Source organism: Humulus lupulus, chromosome 1 (assembly GCF_963169125.1).
Source record: "Humulus lupulus chromosome 1, drHumLupu1.1, whole genome shotgun sequence".
Lineage (NCBI taxonomy): Eukaryota > Viridiplantae > Streptophyta > Magnoliopsida > Rosales > Cannabaceae > Humulus > Humulus lupulus.
Window position 1 is genome coordinate 31754035 of NC_084793.1, and position 21429 is coordinate 31775463.

Below are 21429 nucleotides of genomic sequence, written 5' to 3' on the forward strand. Positions count from 1 at the left end.
GTCTGTTCAGTGCTCAGTGTTCACTACAAATTTGGTATTTTGGTAGATAGTATTTAAAATATAATTTCTAAATTTTTTTTTATTAAACTAATATACTTCTACAATAAACATATCAAATTACAATAGGATACGAAATTATATTAAATAAGTTTGTTAAATTATGACCAAAATAATATTTCCTTTTCTTTTTGTTTAAAAATATAGTAATAAATAAATTCATACACACACTAAAATTAAAAAGTAAATAAAATAATTCTTGATTAAATTTTATTTTAATATATTTGAAATAAAGTTTTGTAATTTATCATTTTTTTTTGTCAGAATTTATCATTTAATTTTGAATCAACAACAAATTTAATTATACACTTAAGTTCAAGAAGAGATTTTTTTCATTTTCGCTAACTCAAAATGAATTATATAATTCTATAAAAAAAAAGAAGATATTTTGGTTAATTTTTTTTTTACATGCAATAAGATTTTCTATAATATTTGCAAGAATTTTTTTTTTATATACATATATTTTTAGGATTTTGTCTATATAAGGTTTATGTTACATGTTGGGTAAGTTTTTAGTGTATGTTTGGGAAATCTCGCTTGTTAATACGTACACAAAATGATACTTTTGTGTAACAAAGACATAATAAAAGGGGAAATACCACTTTCTTTTAATATTCCTTATAAGTTTATAAACATAAGGAAATACCACATAACATCAAACTATAAATCATGAAAGTTTATAAACATATTTTTTTAAGGAATAAAAGTATTCCTTATTAGATTAAGAAAAAGATAAGTCTTTTACTTCTTTTTTTTTAACTCTGGTTCTCCAATTTAAAAAAATTTATAATAATTTCAATTTATAAGTTGTGTGCATGTTGAGGGGGGTGGGCACCAAAATTAGGTTAAAGATGTGGAATCTTGGATGAAGTAGGTCTAAGACCTTTCATTTTTTTAATATATAAAAGAAAAACAAAACAAATAAAAGGCAAAAGAAAGTTGAAGGGAGAAAACAAACAAAAAAAAGTTTTGATTTTGAAGGTGAAAATTGAAATGGGTGGAAATGGAAGAGAGGAAAAATTTGTTTACCGGATCAGCAGAGCAGAAGAATGGGAAGAGTTGCAGAGAAACAGCTCTACTTTTGGCGGAGACCTTGATAAGTCTTCTTGCTTCATTCACCTAAGCGATCTTCATCAGGTAAACTCTCTTCTCTTCTCGTTTCTTTTCTCTTCTCAATTTTGATTAATCCAATCCAGTCCAATAATCTTCAAATTCAGGTACAGTCCACTCTGCAAAACTTCTTCCTCAACACCAACCATGACCTGTACCTCCTCCAAATCGATGCCAACAAGGTCTATATCATCATCCTCTTTTGTTTTGTTTTGTTTTGTTGGGTTAATTTGATTTTTTGAATATGGAATGTGAAATGTTGCAGCTTGGGGATGGATTGGTGTATGAAAAAGTGGATGAATCGAATAGTTTCCCTCATTTGTATGGACCATCTGGGAGCTTCATGCCTCTTCCTTTAGATGCTGTTACAAAAGCTGAGAAGCTTTCCTTTGTGGATGGCCGATTCAGCTGTACTTTGCTCGACTGATTCACTTCATCATTTTCATTATCTTCTATTTCATCTTTGTAATAATAGGTGATGATATGGTCACTTTCTTGCATTATTGTTCTTCTAGTTTAGTTTCATATTATGATACACAACTCGTTCTGTTTCTTTTATACTTGAAATATATAGCTTAAATAAGAATTTGATGTAGTGTGTGAAAACTTTTTTTTATTTTGGCTTTTGAAAATGTGTATGGTAAACAAACCTGTCAAATGCTAGACCACTTGCCCACTTTGTCAGCTACTGTATCAAACTTTCTTGGCAAAAGCTCAGCATCAAAATTACTAAATTAGGAATTAAAAACAGAACTTGATAGTATTTTGCAGGAACAAGCTTAGCTAATAATTCAGCTTCTAATGTAGAAGTGCATCTCAGATAACCTGCAACAATTAAGCAAATCATTTAATAAGTAACATATATTATTGTTTCTTTTAGACAAACATCAAGCGGGGATAGCTCAGTTGGGAGAGCGTCAGACTGAAGATCTGAAGGTCGCGTGTTCGATCCACGCTCACCGCATATTTTTTCCTTTTTCTACTAAAAAATAAAGTACACAGTTTTAGGCTGATTTCGGTGTGTGTATCTCCAGCCATGTGCCCAATGGTTTGAACAAAATATAATCTTCCATACACATGCTCATTAATATTAATATTAATATTTTTTACCTCCAATAATCAAAGTTTTTGTAATGTATGAATAATGGTTACTTCTGTGGCAATTTGAGTTACGATTTTATGAGTAGAAAATAAGTTGAATCTATATAAGTAGGATTATATGAAACCATATCTCAAACCAACTCCACATCAACTATGAAAGGGCACAATAAAATAAGAGAAAAGCCAGTTCCAAACTCATATGATGACAATAATCTTGGTAGTCTTGGTGGCAAATAATAAAACGAATCAAGCTTCGCAAATTTAAATGACAGAGGGCAAAATACAATTCCAAAACCAAGTAAACTGGCCTGTTAACATTGACACAAATTTTATTGGTGCAAACAGTTTAGCATTTCTCTCAACGCTCACAAAAAAAAAAACAAGCAAAGTTAGATAACAATGGCAAAATACAATTCCAAAGCAAAGTAAACTGGCTGCTAACATCACTTCGCCACAAATTTATATAATAAAAGTGCAAACAATTCATTCATATCAGAAAATGGAACTTTGTTCTTCATTGAACATTGTTCGCAAGCATTTCTCTCAATGCTCACAAAAATTTTCTGTATGGTCTACCGTTATCTTCATCTTGCATATGAAATTCTTTGACGATACCCTTGTAGACGAAGATTGGGATGGCTATGCCGAACAATCCAATAAGGGCAAAGTTGCGGCGTGTCCAACGGAAGTTGTGCTCAAGGTTCTCTCTTGCAGAACCCCACTCCTCTATGAACTTGTTCTTGTTAGCCTCCATTCCTCCCCCCATTTTGGCCGTCCTGTGTTCAAAGAAGAATGTTTAATACTCAAGAAGAAATGTTTTGAAAGCAATAATCATTATTCGTTAAAAAAAAAGTGCTACCATCTCTGCAAATTAACATTCAGTTCACAATATTTTGTCCCAAAGACATATTATAATACATTCAATTAATAACCTTCCAACCAAAGAAAACAAAAGCCAAACATTTTCAATATTTGACATTAAATTACAATTTCTGCATAGAGAAACTTATAAACATGCTCCTAGCTCCATAAGAATAAGAGCAACATAATTAAGAGGAATGAGAGACTCATGGCCTGAACAAAGAGGTGGAGAATGCAGCTTCACAAGGCCATGGAAAATGAGACTGCCCACAATAGAGAAGCTCCCATAATAAAGAAGGTCATCAACATTGTTAAGCTTTAATTTACAAACACAAAAGAGGTATGCTAATGCTCCTCCAACGAAGCAAGCAATAGATTTCATTTTCTTTGAAAAAATCTCATGTCACGTTAACCACCACAAATGAACACAAACCAATCAAGTAAAACAAGAAATTAATAAAACTTCAGCTCAACAAAAGAGACAATGTTGAAGTTATTGATTTCTGCCTATTGTCTCTAACTTTGTGACTTGGAATTCAGGCTCTATAAAGTATGTTGTCAAATGTTACCCAACTTCAGATTGTTACAATCTGCCTAATTTATTTTTGATATCTTTGGACTTTGGGGGCAATGTGAGGGTCTAGAACTAGCAGAAGATTGAAGGGTTTTCACAGATGGTGTCTTACTATCTATCTCCATCTAACAATTAGAAAACAATATACAGATTTAATCCCCAGAGCAGCACACAACACAATACATACATATGTATACGTAATTCTCCAAAGTCCAAACAGCACACTACACAAAATTCAAACCTAGTTCTTAGAACATTAATATATATTTATAGAGAGAGAGAGCAGTTCTAACGATCACAATACAAGATAAATTAACATAAATCAGGTTCAAGAAAGTACCTTTGGCCTAGTCTGAAGGGAAAAGTTTGGCAAAGCGGAGTCGCTGAAAAATTCTGAGTGAAGGAGAAAGAAAGATTGAAGCGGAGGTTGACGGAGGCAGAGAGAGATCGAGTCGGAAGGATTGAGAATGAGGTGAGTTGAGGAAGAAAGAGATGGAATTGGAAGGTAGACGGACTTAGTATTGATTGGGCTCATCAAATTGGGCTTGCGCATGGGCTGAAGAAAGTGTTAAAAATCTAAAGGGAAGTTTACAAAAATACCTAAGTTTTTACAAAAAATACTAAAAACACGGAATTTGGAAAAAAAATTACAAAAATACGGAGGGATATAATCGTAAATATGAATTTTTTTTAAAACAAAGTTTACAAGTAATGAGAGGTAAAATGATGAGAGAGAAAATGATGAGAAAGAAAGAGATGAGAGAAAAAATGATATAGTAAGTAATGAGAGATAAAATGATGAGATAATAACAGATAAGAGAGAATATAAGATGAAATGTGAGAAAAAATAATAAGAGAAAAAATGTGAAGATAGAAAGTGAAAAGAGAGAAAATGGCGAGAGATAAATTGATGTAAGAAAAAGTGATGTTAGAATAAATGATGTCAGATAATAATAATAATTAAAAAAATGATGTGAGAAAAAAATATATAGATAAAAAAATTGAGAACAACATAAAAATAATTTTTTTTTGTTCTCAAAATTTTTTGTGTTTTGTAACTTTGTTTTTAAAATTGTTTTCTAAAAATAATGTCAAACATCCCTACTTGTTTTCAAAAAATTGTTTTTAGCTTTTCAAAATAAAAAATATCTTTTTTAATTAAGGAGGCAAATCCTCTAAGTAGCCATTGTTAGTGTTTTAGTTAAATTGTATCATATTTAGTCACAATTTCAAAAAAAAAAATCAATACAAACAATTTTAATATTTTAACAAACAAGCTATAGTTAGTGTTAAGTTTTTTTAATTATTGTTGTCAATGGAAATTTTATAATTTTTATGTTAATATTTTTATTATTGTAAAAATCTTTTTAGTATATTATGAATATTAATATGTTGACGCGGCTTTTCGCCAACAGGTAATTAAGAAAACAAGAGAAAGAGATTAGTGCTTAATAATGAACCGAAATAGATGAGTGATCTTTAAATGGACTGATGACACAAATACGTTTTTAGGTGGTTCAAAGGTTAAAATCCTTCTACTCCACCAGCCAATATTATTGCTATATTTTTTGTATTCTTTACAGGATACATTTTTACATAATAGAATCCAACCCCTTGCAACTCCCAGGGTTTCCATATTTATAGGAGAGGGTACCTGGGAGTTGGTAAGGGGGGGTCATCCCGTGACCTTCTTACCCATCATGTCACTCCTGTGACATTCATGATTAATTCCTAAAACCTGACAAATGAAGTGTGGTCTAATCAACAGGTAAGAGGGATATTGGGCCGCACGGCCCAACCCAGTCGTGGGTGCCTGAATACGCACATTCATGCTGCGTGTCCGAGAATTCAGGGATATATCAGACACGTGATGTCTGATATATCCACGTTTACATTGCGTGGTTGACTTTATAAAAGGTCATAGCTTCCAACTCCAGCCCGTATCCGGAGCTGGATGCCTTCTCAACCTGCGGCCTTCATAGTCCTGACTCGGCCCTTAAGTAGTCTTGGCGAACCTTTGGCTACCTCGAGTCAAAGAGGTAGGACCTGACGACAGCAGCTCCGGTCATGGGGTATCCACGTGGCTGATATAATTAGGCCATATCTCAGCTCGATAATAGCCCGTTGGAAAATCAAGGCGTACATTTGCCCCCCAAGTCCCTGCTCGTGGCACACGACGTCGTGTAGGGCCACAGTAGGGGATTTTAGGCTTCTCCATGGACTCTCCATATTCCACCTTTTACGCAGGCGCCGAATACGTGGAACATCGTGGTTGGTGACGGTACGTCTTCCGAGAACCGCATTAAATGGCCTAGCCTATACTCAGCCGCCGTTTCGCCTTTCGAGTGGGGAGCGTCGGATCCCACATCAGGGCAATCCAACGGCCCTCCTCACGTGGCCTTTCACGTATATAAAAGGGGTGGCCACCTTACACATGGGCCACCCGTTTATTCGAAAATTTTCTAAATTTCCCATCTTCTTATCTCTTCTCACCCTCAAAAACCCTCTTTTTCTCCCGGTCACCGTTCCCAGCACTCCAGAAGATCAGGTGCAAGGACTCCTTTGAGGTCTTGGAACCAGTCATTCCGCGCGAGGACCCAACTCAGACGACCCCTTCATCTCCCCCACCGCAAAACACTTTGTAAGTTCTCTGACTATGCACGCTGTAAATTTTCTTTTCACTGTAGCTTAGGTAAATAGTTCCTGTAGCTGCATGCAATATTCTGTTGGTTTTTTATGGGTACGAAGGGTGTAGGTTTTTATTTTAGGGCATCGATTGTAGAAGAAAACCATTTAGGAGCATGGTTCAGTAGGGTGCGTTTTCTGGGGAAATCTTCCGGGTAGATTTTTGGGTATGCTTGTTAAAAATATCCAGCATTTTGGGTGCAAAACCGGGTAGCTTAGGGGACACGCTTCACATGCGGTTTTTCACCTCTTGCCTATTGAAACTTTCCTTCCAAGGCAAACTTTTACCCTGACCCTTCTGACACACGAATTCCGAGTAATCGGGGATCTGTTGGGAGCACAGGCGCGTGTTCATAGAACCATGTGGTCTCACTCTCCACAGGCTGAGATTACCTCAGCCCGTGCAAAGGAAACACTTCTCTTTAGATTCTCCCCTATGTTTAGGTCGCCCTTTTTTAAAATTACTTCTTTTGTTCGCTAGGCGACCAGATGGGACCCAAGAAGAACGCTCCTAAGAGGATCGCAGGCAGCTCGTCCTCCCAACAATCCAAAGGAAACGAGGTGATGACAGACTCCCCAATCCCCGTCTTTGGGCCGGCCGTGGAGCAGGAGCTCGAGGTGGCGCCCGATGCTTTCTTCGAGGCCGAGAGGATCGTCTCGAAGATCACTAACTAGGGGAAAGTGAATAAAATATTCCTTTCCCACAACATCGAGCTGGGGAGGGGCGCCCTGATCGCCCGACCTCCCGCAGAAGGTGAGCGGAGCTGCGCGCCGCTCGACGAGGAGTATGCAGCCTGGAGTGACGAGCATTTCAAGGCTGGGGCCTTCCTCCCGCTGGACCAATACTTCACCGACTTCCTCAATTACGTGAAGTTGGCTCCTTTCCAGCTCCCCCCCAACTCCTACCGTTTGTTGGCGGGGTTGAGATACCTGTTCCTGAAACAGGAATGGGAGGTCCCCACTTCGGTGGATATCTTGTACTTTTTCTGCCTCAAGGCCAGCCCGGAGCAGCGGGGGAGAGGCAACAAGTTCTATTACTTGACCCGATTTCCAAATATAGTTGTGGTCATTGAGCTGCCCAGCCACCCCCAACGACTTCAAAGACCAGTTCTTTATGTCCAAGGGGTTTCGCAATTGCGAACTGCACTACTTCAACCGTCCTCGTAAGTACCTTTTACTCTTAGCTCGTAAGTTAAGTATTGGTTAGCTCCCCCCTTTTATCCATTTCTGACTTAGAATAATTATGCAGCCATTTTCGCGAGGACATACAAGTCTGTGATCCTCGGGAGTCAGTACGAGATACTGGCGGGCTTGCCCCCCAGTGAAAAGGACTATCGCCAACTCGTGACAGACGAGACGATGTTGGCGTGCAAAATGATCTCTCCGGGCCAGACTTTGGCCCTGAGGAGACCCCGGGGGCTTCCCCCTGCTCGCGAGATGAGGCCCATCCCCGAGGAGGAGGCCGCGGGGGAAGGAGAGGATGAGGACGAGGTGCCCCTCATAAGGACGAGGAGGAAGAGGGCACTGGAGGTCGCCCAAAGAACGAACGAGGAGAGGATCCGGTCCGGAGCAGCCGTAGGTCCCTCTGGGCAAGGTAATCCTTACATGTTCAGGGGCTTAGATAGGGCCACCGCCTGTAACGACCCAAACTCTCTAATTAGGCTTAAGGGCCTTGATTAGTGTGCCTGGAGGGCATAATGGGAATTATGTGTGATTTTAATGATTTAGATGTATGGTTATGATTTTAAGCATGTTATATGAATATGTGTATTATGTTATGTGATAATTATGATATGTGATTTGTACCACGTGGGTGCGGTGATTTCAATGTGATGCACGTGCCGAGACGGTCCTAGAAAGCTAGATAGTGGTAACTGGTGTTTTGGTAACCTGTGTAACTGTTAGTAACCATAGAGGGTAACAAGTTTTGTTGGAGAGGTGGTAGAATTGTAAAGCTAGTAAAAGGACAAGTAAGCCCTTGAGGTCTAGTTAGAAAGGGATACTAATAGAGGGATAAATTGGTCTTTTGGCAGTAAATAGGTGAGTTTGAGCTGAAGGAAAATACACTTACGTATAGCATTTTGGGAAGTTGGTTTTATGCTGAATTTTGGAGACCTAGAAGTAGAACAAAAGAAAGATAGAAAAGGGAAGCTGAACTTTAGCTCTTGGAAGGAGAATCAAGGGGTGTTTGAAGTTATCAAGCAAGCTTAGGCCAAGAATACTCAGAGGTAAGGATTTAGCTATAATATGTTTAAGTTTCAAGTCTGGTTTTTAGATGATGAGTATGAATTGAAGCAAGTTGGTGGCTGGTTTTGCATGAATTCAGAGTTGGAATAATCAAAAGAGAAGGTGATTTGAAGCTAGAGTTGAGGAGAGTTCAAGCTGGGTTCTTGACTGAGGTAAGAGTGTATCATGTTTAAATTTTCGTAGCTGTTATGGTTTAAGAATCTAAAGGGGCTGGTTTACACTTTTCTCAAGCTTTGGTTCAAGGGTTTGAATCTGAATTTAAGTGTGAATTCTGTGGGTGGCTGTGTAATTGAGCTAGATTATAATGTTTATAGGTTATTGGTTGGTCTATGTGGGGTTTTAAATTGGTTTTTGGGCTTAGGTATGAAATTGGGATGGTTTGGAGTGATTTGGGTTCGGGAAAAACGCAGGGAAAACCCAGATTTTCTGGGCTCGCGAAGGAGCGCTGTGGCGTAAGGCTGTTTCTGAGCGGTGTGTGTGCTCTCTGACTTGCTGAGCGCCGCGGCCCTATAGGGCAGTGTCGCGGCGCTAGGCCAATTTCAGGATGTTAGAATTTGCAATTTTGAGCCTTTGCTTCGGGGGTTCGGGGGATGTCTTCGGTGCATTGTTTTAGGGATTTGGGGGTTCCGAGAGTGTGGGATTGGTTTCAGAGAGGTAGCTTTGGTTTGATTAGTGACAAAGGATGTTTCATTTGTGTTGTGATTAGGACTTTGGAGAGGCTCGGGGTAGAGGACCGTGCTCGCGGCTTCGTGGCATCGGAAACCAGTGAATTGAAAGGTAAGAAAACTGCACCCGGGTAAATGTTGGTAATGGGACCAAGTGCTCCCAAGAATTGTGTCGTGTCAATGTTGGTATCACGCCAAGGGACATGTAAAAGCGGCCTAAGAGTGCCGTACTTGATATCAGCGCACAGGGCGCGGGTTGGCCATTGGGAGCCAAGAACAACAGGATAACAGAGGGAGCAGCCTGAGGGCGCTAGCCCTGGTTATCGTTTGTGAATTGTGTGTTATGAACTGAAATGCCTAGTATGTGGAATACTTGATTATACCGATTGATGATATATCTGAGTCTGTGTGATGCAATATGAGTTATTGACTTGTCTGTTAATTGTTCATGCTTTGTTGTTGTTGTGTTTTCTTGCTGGGCCTTGGCTCACGGGTGCTACGTGGTGCAGGTAAAGGCAAGGGCAAGCTGGACCAAGCCTGAGGTGGAGAGCTCCGAGGTGAAATGTACATAGCCAGCTGTTCGATCACCATGGTCGAGGAGTGTGACAGGACAGGGATTACCTAACTGCTCGTTTTGCCTTAGTATGGCTGGTTAATGTATTTTAACCTTGTAACTTTTGGTAAATGGTCGTTAAACTGATATTTTTCGGGATCCCGTGTAAATAAACAATGTCTCTTAATGATAACGTAACTTTTGAGACCAAAACGCTTTTAACCCTAGTTCCTTAATAGTTTCAATAACACGATTTTATTTAAATGACTTGGTTAGCAAGTCTGGCACTTTACAAACACACAGTGTAACGGTCTTGGCTATCCAGGGCGTTACACCGCCGATCCTCGGTTAGCTAGGTTTAATCCCAACCAGCCCGTCCAACGCCATCGAAACAACCCCGACCTCGACGTAACCCTACTACAGTGTGTCGACCGGCTCGTGCTGGATTATGAGAGTAGCCGCCCTAGGGGTACTGTAGTCGTAGACAACACCTTAGCCTTTAGGTCAGCCCTCTTTGAGGAGTATGGGACTAATCTCCAGTCGTGGCCCTCTCTTCGGGAGGGTACTGTAGCTCCGGGTCTTAGGCAGTATGTAGAAGAGTCTAGTCCCGAACCAGATTCGGACCCAGAACCTGTTCCAGCTCGCGAAGTCATTGTCTTAGATTCCCCCGCAGGAGCTCCGGGGCCGATGGTCGTGACCATAGATTCCTCTTCTAGCTCGGGGGTAGGATCCCTTTCAATATATATACTTGAGTTCCGCTTTTTCCCCTTTATTTTAGTTCTTGCATAAATGCTTACTTGTATACTAATGTTGTCTTTGTTTTGCCAGAGGAAATGTCTCAGCCCGGGAACAAAGACCTGGGAGCTATGTTCACCGGAGGGAACTCTTCTGCTGGAGCCTCTGGGCCCAAAATGAAGAAGCTCCGGGTGGAGAAAGCCGCTGGTACCCCAACCAAGTCCCCTGCAAAGGGGAAAGACCAGACCCCAGTTGCCCAGACCAAGGTACCTCCACATCCTGCCGCAGTGGAGAAGATGCCCCCGCCCCCTCCATGAGCTCCCGCATTTGTCCGGGATATAGGGGCGGAGCCCGGGATTTTGGCAACCGTAGCCCCCGAGGTGCGCATTCCGGTGGACCCCCAGGCCCTGGAGAAAATTCCTGACGTCTTTCGGGGGACGGTGTATGAGACGGCAACCTACACCGTCGACCACTACTACGGCGCCACCGAAAGGGACCTGCGGGCGATCGAAACAAGGAGCCCGGAGAGCGTGATGGAGTCTTCACTAGGAATGGCTCTAACGGTAAGCTGGCTTTACATTTTGTACCCTTCGGTTACCATGCATCATACGTTCTTTTTTTTTTTTTTTCTAAGGCAGTTGCCTCTTTGCTTTGCAGGGTGCCCTGGCTCTTCACCGGAGCATATCCAGGTCCAAGGCTCGCCTCGAGGACATGAGGGGCAAGCATTAGGCTGTTTTGGCCGCCCAGCAGACTACTTTGGCCGCCCTGAAGACCGCCCAAAAGCAGGAACAGGAGGCCAAGGATGCCTTGGCGGCCGCGCGGGCTGAGCTGGACGCGTCCCGCCTCAAGCTGGAAGAGGCCAAGGCTAACAAGGCCGCCCTAGCCGCTGTAACGGCCAAACTCAAGGAGGCCAGGACTGCCCGGGCCGCGCTGGACTCCGCAAAAACCGAGGCCGAGGAGGCTAAGGCCACCTTGGAAAAGGAGAAGGCGGCTTCCAGCTCCGCCATGGAGGACATGCTATACCACTTCTGGGTCTTCAACTCGGATGGCGACTTTTCCTTCCTAGGAGTAGAAGTCTGGGAGCCCTTCCTAGAGGGGTTTAAAGCCTGTCTTCAGCAAGAGGCACCCTCTGAGAACGGGGAGACCTCCACAGTGGCCGAGCAGGAGGGCGAGACGGCGACCTCAACGGAGCAGCCCGGTGGGGCCTAGGGCATTTCTTTGTCGAACACTTTTATTATTATTATTTTTTGTAACTTTTGTATGAGGTTTTTCCACCTTGAGACAATTGGCTTTATCCATTTTTGCTTCTATACACTTTTCTTTTTGTTGGTGCTATGATTGACGCTTTTATGCTTTTCTTAGAGAACACGTTAACCAATCTTGACCCAACTTCTAAGATAAGTCCCGGTTGCACTCCGGACATTGCATTAAAAACTTAGTTCGTGTTAACCTCTTATTGGTATCTCGTGCTTTTTAAGAAAAACAACGATCAATCAATTTGAATTAACTTCTAAGTTTTATGACCTGGTTATGTCCAGGACGTTAGTTTGAAAACTTAGTTCGCGTTAATTTTTATCAATATCTCGTGCTTTTTAAGAAAAACAACGATCAATCAATTTGAATTAACTTCTAAGTTTTGAGCTGACCTGGTTATATCCAGGGTAGGACTTAGTTCGCGTTAATCCTTTATCAATATCTCGTGTTTTTTAAGAAAAACAACGATCAATCAATTTGAATCAACTTCTACGCCTTTAAGGCGACCTGGTTATATCCAAGCACCATATGCCCCCAAGTAACTAGGAAAGGGTCTTTCGTGGTTACTTAAGATTACACCCACAAATATACACAATAATAAACAAAGATTTAATCCTCATTGCTTAAAAAAAAAAGTGGCCTTTAAGCCTTACAAGGGTGCTACTGATAATATTTATTCAAATGGATGGCGTTCCAAGTTCGTGGGATGGCCCCTCCATTGAGCCGAGCTATTCTATAAGCTCCGTCCTTAATGACCTCGGTGATTTGATATGGCCCTTCCCAGTTCGGTCCCAATACTCCATCTTTGGGATCCTTACCGGCCAAGAAGACTCTTTTGAGGACCAGGTCGCCAATGCTAAAGGCGCGTTTTTTGACCTTTGAGTTGAAATAACGAGTGATCTTTTGTTGGTAATGCTAAAGCTGGGAATCTTCTCGTCTTTCATTAATCAGGTCGAGGGAGGCGCGAAGTAGTTCGTGGTTGCGGTCCTGGTCATATGTCTGGACTCGATGCGAAGATACCTTAACCTCAACAGGGAGGACTGCCTCACTCCCAAAAGTTAGAGAGAAAGGAGTATGACCCGTAGGAGTCCGATGCGAGGTCCAGTATGCCCACAAAACCTGGGGGAGCTGTTCTGGCCAGACCCCCTTAGCTTCGTCTAGTCTTTTCTTAAGGCTCGCCTTTAGCGTCTTATTGACAGCCTCGACCTGGCCATTTGCCTGGGGATAGGCTACGGATGAGAAGATTTTCACAATTCTGTACCTTTCACAAAATTTGGTGAAGAGGTCGTTGTCGAACTGAGTCCCATTGTCGGATACGATCTTCTTCGGCAGCCCGAACCGGCAGATAATGCTCTTGACCAAAAATCGAGGACTTTCTTGGAAGTGATTGTTGCCAAAGGTTCTGCCTCAGCCCACTTCGTGAAGTAGTTGATGGCCACCACAGCGTAGCGGACCCCGCCCTTTCCAGTAGGGAGGGTGCCAACCAAGTCGATTCCCCAGACTGCAAATGGCCATGGGGACGAGATTATCTTCCGCTCAACTGGGGGGAGCTCGGGCAACTGAGGCGAATCACTGGCACTTGTCACATCTCTTGACGTATGAGATCGAGTCCTTTGATAGAGTGGGCCAATAATACCCTTACCTTAAGACTTTTAGGGCCAGGCTTTGCCCCCCAGTGTGATCCCCGCAAAAATCTTCGTGCACTTCCTGTAGGATGGCCTTTGTTTCGCCTGGCAGAACACATCGTAGGAGAGGTATAGAATGCCCACGTCGGTATAGCACCCCATCTACCATCGTATACCTTGGGGCCTGGTACAGTACCCGCTGTGCATCATTACGTCCTTCGGGTAACTTTCCTTCAGTGAGGTACTCGAGGATGGGAGTCATCCAGGTTGGTCTGGCGTCAATCATCTCGACCTCCGCCCCGACCTCTTCTATACTTGGTTTTTCCAGGAATTCCACCGGTACTAACCCCAGCGTCTCCGTCTCCCCGGAGGTAGTGAGCTTGGCGAGGGCATCTGCGTTAGCGTTATGCTCTCGAGGAATCTGCTTTATTGTGCCTCGTTCAAATGTGGACAACTCAGCTTTTACCTTGGCCAGGTAAGCAGCCATCCTGGCTCCTCCTGCCTGATACTCACCCAGCACCTGGTTTACCACGAGCTGGGAATCGCTGAAGCTTTGAACGGAACTGACCTTTAGCTCCTGGGCTACCCTCAGTCCGGCCAGCAAAGCTTCGTATTCGGCCTCGTTGTTGGAGGCCTTGAATCTGAATCTCAAGGCCGAGTGGAACCTATGCCCTTCAGGGGATATTAAAATGATTCCAGCCCCGGAGCCGTTCTCATTGGATGAGCCATCCACGAAGATCTTCCAAGACGTCTAGGCCGAGGTGACTTGGGGTGAGTCTTCCACAGGATCCTCCCTGAATCCTGTGCACTCTGCCACAAAATCAGCCAGGGCCTGACTCTTTATGGCAGTTCAGGGGATGTACAAAATTTCAAACTGATTGAGTTCGATAGCCCACTTTAATAGGCGTCCCGATGCTTCAGGTTTTTGCAAAACCTGCCTTAAAGGCTGATCAGTCATGATGTGTATTGAGTGGGATTGGAAATACGACCTGAGCTTTCAGGAGGCCGTGATAAGACAGAATGCCAATTTTTCCATCAACGGGTATCGGGATTCAGCCCCAAGAAGTCTCTTGCTGATGTAGTAGACCGGTTTCTGAACCCGGTCTTCTTCTCGGACCAATACGGCACTAGCTGCATCCTCTGTGACAGCTAGGTAGAGGAAAAGGGGCTCTCCTACCTTTGGTTTGGACAATACGGGCGGCTCGGCCAGATGTGCCTTCAGGTCGAGGAAAGCACTCTCGCACTCCTCTGTCCATTCGAATTTCTTATTTCCCCGGAGTAGGTTGTAGAACGGCAGGCACTTGTCGGTTGAATTTGAGATAAACCGATTTAGGGCTGCCACCCTTCCTATCAGGCCTTGAACATCCTTACGCGACCTGGGTGAGGTAAGCTCGAGCAATGACCTGATCTTATCGGGGTTCGCCTCGATTCCTCTAGTGTTGACAATGAAACCCAGGAATTTTCCAGACGCGACCCCAAAAGTGCACTTCTGAGGGTTAAGCCTCATGCCGTATTCTCTTAGTATCTTGAATCATTCTTCCAGGTTGGAAACATGGTTATCGGTAGTCTTTGACTTGACCAGCATGTCATCAACGTACACTTCCATGTTCTTCCCGATCTGGTTGGCGAACATTCTATTCACTAATCTCTGGTATGTAGCACCAGCGTTCTTCAGCCCGAATGGCATGACCTTGTAACAATAGACGTTAGTCGGGATCATGAAGCTGGTGTGCTCCTGGTCCGCCGGATTCATGGCGATCTGATTATAGCCTGAGTACATGTCCATAAAGGACATGAGCTCGTGCCCCGCCATGGTATCCACCAACTGATCAATCCTTGGCAAGGGAAAACAATCTTTGGGGCAAGCTTTATTCGGGTCGGAGAAGTCGATGCAGGTCCGCCATTTCCTGTTGGGCTTTAGGACCAGCACGAGGTTGGCGACCCAAACTGGGAACTTGGCTTCACGGATAAAGCCGCATTTCTTGAGCCAGGCTACTTCTTCTTCTAAGGCCTCAGCCCGAGTTTTTCCCAGGCGCCTCTGCTTCTGGGACTTTGCAGGAACGCTCTTATCCAAATGAAGGGTGTGCATGATGACATTTGGACTGATTCCCACCATGTCCTCGTGTGACCATGAGAACACATCCAGGCTATCCTGCAAAAACTTGATTAGCTCTGCTTTCCTCTTGCCACAGAGGTTTTTCCCGAGCTTGACCATCCGTGAAGGATTTTGTGGATCGATGTTTACTTCCTCAAGCTCTTCAATAGCTTGGAGCTCGGACTTGTCCTCGCCTATTCGGGGGTCAATATCCTCACTTAGGATGATACTTTCCCCCTCGGTGCTCTGAGGTTTTTCAATCTCAGGATTAGTTAAAGGTTCCTGAGATTCCTCTCCTCCACCTTGGATGGCCATCGTTAGTTGCCCGGGTTTCGATTTTCCCTTCATGGAAATGCTGTAGCATTCCCTGGCAGCGAGCTGATCGCCACAGACCGTGCATATTCCCATGGAAGAAGGGAATTTCAGTGCGAGGTGGCGAATGGAGGTGATGGCCTCAAAAGCTATAAGTGTGGGTCGGCCCAAAATTGCATTGTATGCGGCGGGGCAGTCGATGACCATGAACTCGAGGAGTTTTGAGACTGTCCGAGGTCCCTCTCCTAAGGTGATCACCAGCTCGATCGTCCCTATAGGCGCTGATCATTCTCCCGAAAAACCATACAGCATCATGGAGGTCGCCTTCAGCTCGGCGACAGTCAAACCCATCTTCTCCAGTGTGGACCGGAATAGAAGGTTTACCGAACTCCCATTATCGATCAGCACTCTCCTAACCCTCCGATTAGCGAGCTGCACTGCTACGACCAGAGGGTCGTTATGAGGGAACTGAACATGGCCATCATCTTCTTCTGTAAAAATGATTGGTTGCCCCTCCAACCGCTGTTGCTTTGGCAGATGCTGCTCAATGACAAACTCTACTCCATTATGAGCCTTGAGTTCGTTTACGTACCTCTTTTGGGCACCCCTGCTCGTGCCAGCCAAATGTGGACCTCCCGAGATTGTGGATATTTCTCCTCCTATCACTGGAGGAGGGACGTCTTGATCGACCCGAGACCCGGGCTGACTGACCGGGGCTTCCGGAGCAGGTCGGCTTGTTGGAACCCTGTTCTGCGCGTACTGAGCCAAGGGGTCGGCTCTGATGAGAGTTTTGATCTTATCTTTCAAATGCCTACAATCATCAGTATTGTGGCCAACGTCGTTGTGGAAATGGCAAAACTTGGAGGTGTCTCTCTTCCCCTTCTGGTGCTTCAACGGCTCCGGCTTCTTCCAGGGGAGGCGAGCAGAGTTCGCTAGGAAGATGTTCTCCCTAGAGTGGGTGAGCTCTGTATAAGTCGCGTAGACTGGCTTAAATTTTTCTACGAACCTATTCTTCTTTGGGCCGTGCTGGTTGCCCTCGCCGTTCCCCTTTCTTTTGCCTCCACCGAACTGGTTATTCTGCGTAACGTTCTGGGTCACTGCCACAACCTCCGTTCCCACTCCAGCAGGCTTCTCAGGGACCTGGCTGGTTCCTGTAGCGGAGGCTTGGGCCTCCTCCAAGTTGATCCACCCTTGGGCCCTATTTAGGAATTCGTTTACTGAGCTGACTCCCTTCCTTTGTATTTCATTCCAGAGTCCCCCTCCGACGAGGATTCCAGTTCTCAAGGCCATGAGCTTGGAGCTGTCATCTGCGTCTCTGGCCCGAGCAGCGACATTTGCGAACCTGCTCAGGTAAGCCTTCAAAGGCTCGTCGGGTTGTTGCCTCACGTTAGCCAGGGAGTCGGCCTTGACGCGGGCAGCCTGGGAGGCTCGGAATGCCCTTTTGAAATCAGCAGAGAAAGTTTTCCAGGAGCTGATTGATTGTTTCTTGCTTTGTTTGAACCATTGTCTGGCTGGCCCGGTCAGTGTGGAGGGAAATATCAGACACCTCAGCTCAGGGCCAATGTTGTGGGCCATCATTAGGGTATTGAACATCCCCAGATGATCCAACGGATCTCCATCTCCGTTGAATTTGGACAGGTGCGGCATACGAAAACCGGGTGGGTATGCCGTTGCTGCTATGCTGGGGGCGAAGAACTCAAGCTCGTCCCCCGAATCATATTCATCTTTCTCTTTCTCCGATAGGAGCTTCCTCATTAGCTCCTCCATCTGAGCCAGGAGTTCAAGGGTTTTGTCCTAATTTCCTTGGTTACTCAGGGGCTGTTCAACAGCTCCGGATCCATTGTATACGTTTGGTGGGTTATTGCCCCTCCTATCTTGAGATAGGTTATTTGGGACATTCCCGCCATTACGTACCTCAGACAGGTCCCCCCCTGAGCGAGCATGGTTGCCACCTCTTACCGGGTCCCCCCTATGAGAGTTAAGGCGATCTCGTAGGTCGCCCCTCGGGGTGGCTTAAGGACTTTGCGCCGAGCTTAAGCGTTGACGCATGTCTCCACCAGAAAGGTCACTCCGGCGACTGCTGGTCCAGTAGCTCCCGTTAGAGAAGCTCGGAGTCCGCCTCTGGGGGTGAGGATCCGGGCTCCCTCTAGGAGCCCTGCTACGACGGGAAGGTCCCGCAGATGGCGGGTTTCTCCTGCTGGTTCCATAAGCTGGAATATCTCGGATAGGCCGAGGAGGAGACGGATATCTTATTGGTGATGGAGGATGTCTGACCGGGGATGCGATCCTGGTTCCATCCGGGCGGATCAAGTTAGGTGGGGGCCTTTCGGCACTGCCAACCTGCGGGCCCTGTGCCTGGCGATCTGGATGAGGCGCAGGACGTCTGGCGGGGACGGGCTGGTGCTGTGAGCCCTCCCCGGATCTCCTTCTGGAACTCCCTCAAGCCCTCCTGGGCGTGCTCGAGGCTGGTAGTGAGCTGGGAGTTGAAGTTCGGACCGAGCGGCTATACTGTTGTTTGGCTCTAGGTATTTCTTCGAAGTTTGCCTCTTGACAGTGCGATGAGGGAGTAGAGTTGGACGTCGGAGGTCTAACCGAGCGGCTAGGCCTGGACCGATTACCCCGACGGGACTTACGAGTCTCGCCTTGCCTCTTTCCGACGTTAGCGTTGGTTGTAAGAGGGGGTAGCCGGGCCAACACCTCCTTAATCTGCTGACTAGCTTTCGCCAGTTGACTCCTTAGCTGAGCGTTCTCCATCTCTACCACCGTGCAAAAATCCGGGTTTGGATTAGGTGGCCGGGGTGCCGAGCTTCCAGTGTCATCCTGGCCTATCGGCTGCTTGCCCCACCGCTGCTGGACTTCAAGATTTTGCTCACTAGAGATGGCAGCATGATGAGCCTCCTACCCATCATGTTGTTCTGCCTCGTTACCGTGTCTTGATCGAGTGGTCACCATAGTTGGATATTCGCGATAGCACCAATCTAACAAGCTCTCAATGAAAGCACCAAACTGTTGATGCGATTCTTCGCCAACAGGTAATTAAGAAAATAAGAGAAAGAGATTAGTGCTTAATAATGAACCGAAATAGATGAGTGATCTTTAAATGGACTGATGACACAAATACGTTTTTAGGTGGTTCAAAGGTTAAAATCCTTCTACTCCACCAGCCAATATTATTGCTATATTTATGATATTCTTTACAAGATACTTTTTTACATAATAGAATCCAACCCCTTGCAACTCCCAGGGTTTCCATATTTATAGGAGAGGGCACCTGGGAGTTGGTAGGGGGGGGTCATCCCGTGACCTTCTTACCCATCATGTCACTCCTGTGACATTCATGATTAATTCCTAAAACCTGACAAATGAAGTGTGGTCTAATCAACAAGTAAGGGAGATATTGGGCCGCACGGCCCAACCCAGTCGTGGGTGCCTGAATACGCACGTTCATGCTGCGTGTCCGAGAATTCAGGGATATATCAGACACGTGATGTCTGATATATCCACGTTTACATTGCGTGGTTGACTTTATAAAAGGTCATAGCTTCCAACTCCAGCCCGTATCCGGAGTTGGATGCCTTCTCGACCTGCGGCCTTCATAGTCCTAACTCGGCCCTTAAGTAGTCTTGGCGAACCTTTTGCTACCTCGAGCTAAAGAGGTAGGACCTGACGACAGCATCTCCGGTCATGGGGTATCCACATGGATGATATAATTAGGCCATATCTCAGCTCACTAATAGCCCGTTGGAAAAGCAGGGCGTACATAATATATACAATTTTATACATACTATATTTTTTTCGACACTACAATATTTTGTATTCTTCCACTTCTTTTGCCGATGGTGCTGCTGGATTTGGTTTTGTTGGTCGATTGTCAGATCTCGTCGAGAGCGGGTTAGCTTTCCAACAATCAATCTCCATTGATGCGAACATCATATCCATCTCCATAGGTGGAGCTAGTAAGGACTATTTCAATGACCCAATTGATATTGGACCTTTCCATGGCACGAAGAAAGGGGATCTTACTTCCTGCTCAGTTAGGAACGACGACCTTGTTACCTTGCCTATCTAATGTGTTGCTCCATCTATGCCGAGATAATTCGGATCAACGTCGAAAGCCAATTTGCAAATATTATCAAAACTTAACCTTACCAAAATGTTTTGTAGAACTATAATCTGACTTGTTTCAGAGGCCTTTTGTTAGGATAGTTTTTATAGTATTTTGGAGAGAAATTTTAGGGAATTTATATGCATTTCTCGTTATGTTTGTGCAATATGTCGCTTGTGTTTGCTAATGTTTTCAGGATCTTATGCGGAATGGATAAATGGACTAAATTATGGAGATATCTTGGGATTCTGAGAATAAAATTCCTAAATTGGAGAAACAAAAGTTAAGAGATTTCTGCTGGATTGATTTTGTCCTTCGATGAGGTTCTCAAGATTGAAAAGGAAAATTTTGAAAAAAAAATAATTTTGAGTTGCAGCGCTACATTATTAGGGTCGCGGCTCTGTGGAAGACAGAGAAGGCAAAGGCTGGGTTGAATGAGGGCCGCGACACTGGACTTTTGAGTCGCAACACTATTATTTGAGAAATTTGAGCCACTGCGCAATCAATTTAGGGCTGTGGCACTTATAGGTGAATAGTTGATGAAATTGATAACCCTATATTTAATCCATTGAATTATAATTTTATTGGTTGAGTTCTTTTCTGTTCTTGATACTTATTTCATTTAGTTTGTTTAGTAATTTCTGAAATTTGATCTTCTTAAATCAATTAGAAATAAAGATTAATTCTTGGTAGTTAGTAGTTAGTAGGCAGTCCATGTTGGTTCGACACTTCACATAATTATATTACTTTGTTCGATTGCATACACTTGCGTACCTAAAAATTTCCAACAAGTTTTTGGCGCCATTATCGGGAACTGTGTTATTAATATCGAAATAGTTAATCTTTATTCTAACTTGTTTTTTTATTATTGTTCTATTTCGGTTGGTGTTTTAATCCTTTGATTTCAGGAAGTATTGGATTATGCGACGTGTTAAACATTGAGAAATACTACAGGTGAATCCTGAAATAGAAAGAACTTGTAGACATAACTGAAAGAAGAAGAGGTTGGAGACTACCATGGCTGAGAATCAAGGGAATTCAACAAACAATGTTGCTAATAATGTTCAAGGGGCAACAGTTACTACTGAGATCCATATTGAACAATGACCAAGGACACTAAGAGATTATGTACTTCCTTTTGTCACGGGAGTGAATTCCTGCATCCGACACCCCACCATTGTCGCTAAATACCATGATGGGGGCGACAATCAAGTCTGGAACGTTTTTACTAAAAGATGTGGTCCTTGAAATCCTAACAGATAAGTGTCAGGGACCACCCCTAGAATGAAGTCCACGTTGGGCATATCTTTTGTGGTCCCCAGGACATATTGAAAATCCACTAATATGTTTCTCGAGGAGACTCCTTGGGCTCTCCGAGATGTCGACGTAAATGTTTCCTTCCCGAACATCTCTTCGGACACCCCGAGAAGTTCTACCCTAAGGGCTTACG

The 21429-nt window shown here is 44.1% G+C and overlaps 2 protein-coding genes and 1 non-coding gene across 3 annotated transcripts; 2 read left to right on the plus strand and 1 right to left on the minus strand.

The window, feature by feature from the left end:
- The first annotated feature begins 916 nt into the window (after positions 1-916).
- LOC133790472 (uncharacterized) lies at positions 917-1843 on the plus strand. The gene is made up of 3 exons (XM_062228128.1): positions 917-1194; positions 1275-1349; positions 1433-1843. The coding sequence occupies exons 1-3, from the start codon at positions 1051-1053 to the stop codon at positions 1592-1594; spliced, it is 381 nt and encodes a 126-aa protein (XP_062084112.1). The 5' UTR covers positions 917-1050; the 3' UTR covers positions 1595-1843.
- Positions 1844-2058: 215 nt separating this feature from the next.
- Positions 2059-2131, plus strand: TRNAF-GAA (transfer RNA phenylalanine (anticodon GAA)). Its single transcript has one exon. It is a non-coding gene; the product is annotated as a tRNA-Phe (tRNA).
- Positions 2132-2554: 423 nt separating this feature from the next.
- On the minus strand, positions 2555-4200 carry LOC133790481 (uncharacterized). The gene is made up of 2 exons (XM_062228139.1): positions 4044-4200; positions 2555-3044 (listed from the first exon to the last, which is right to left on the minus strand). The coding sequence occupies exon 2, from the start codon at positions 3032-3034 to the stop codon at positions 2819-2821; it is 216 nt and encodes a 71-aa protein (XP_062084123.1). The 5' UTR covers positions 3035-3044; positions 4044-4200; the 3' UTR covers positions 2555-2818.
- Between the last annotated feature and the right edge of the window lie 17229 nt (positions 4201-21429).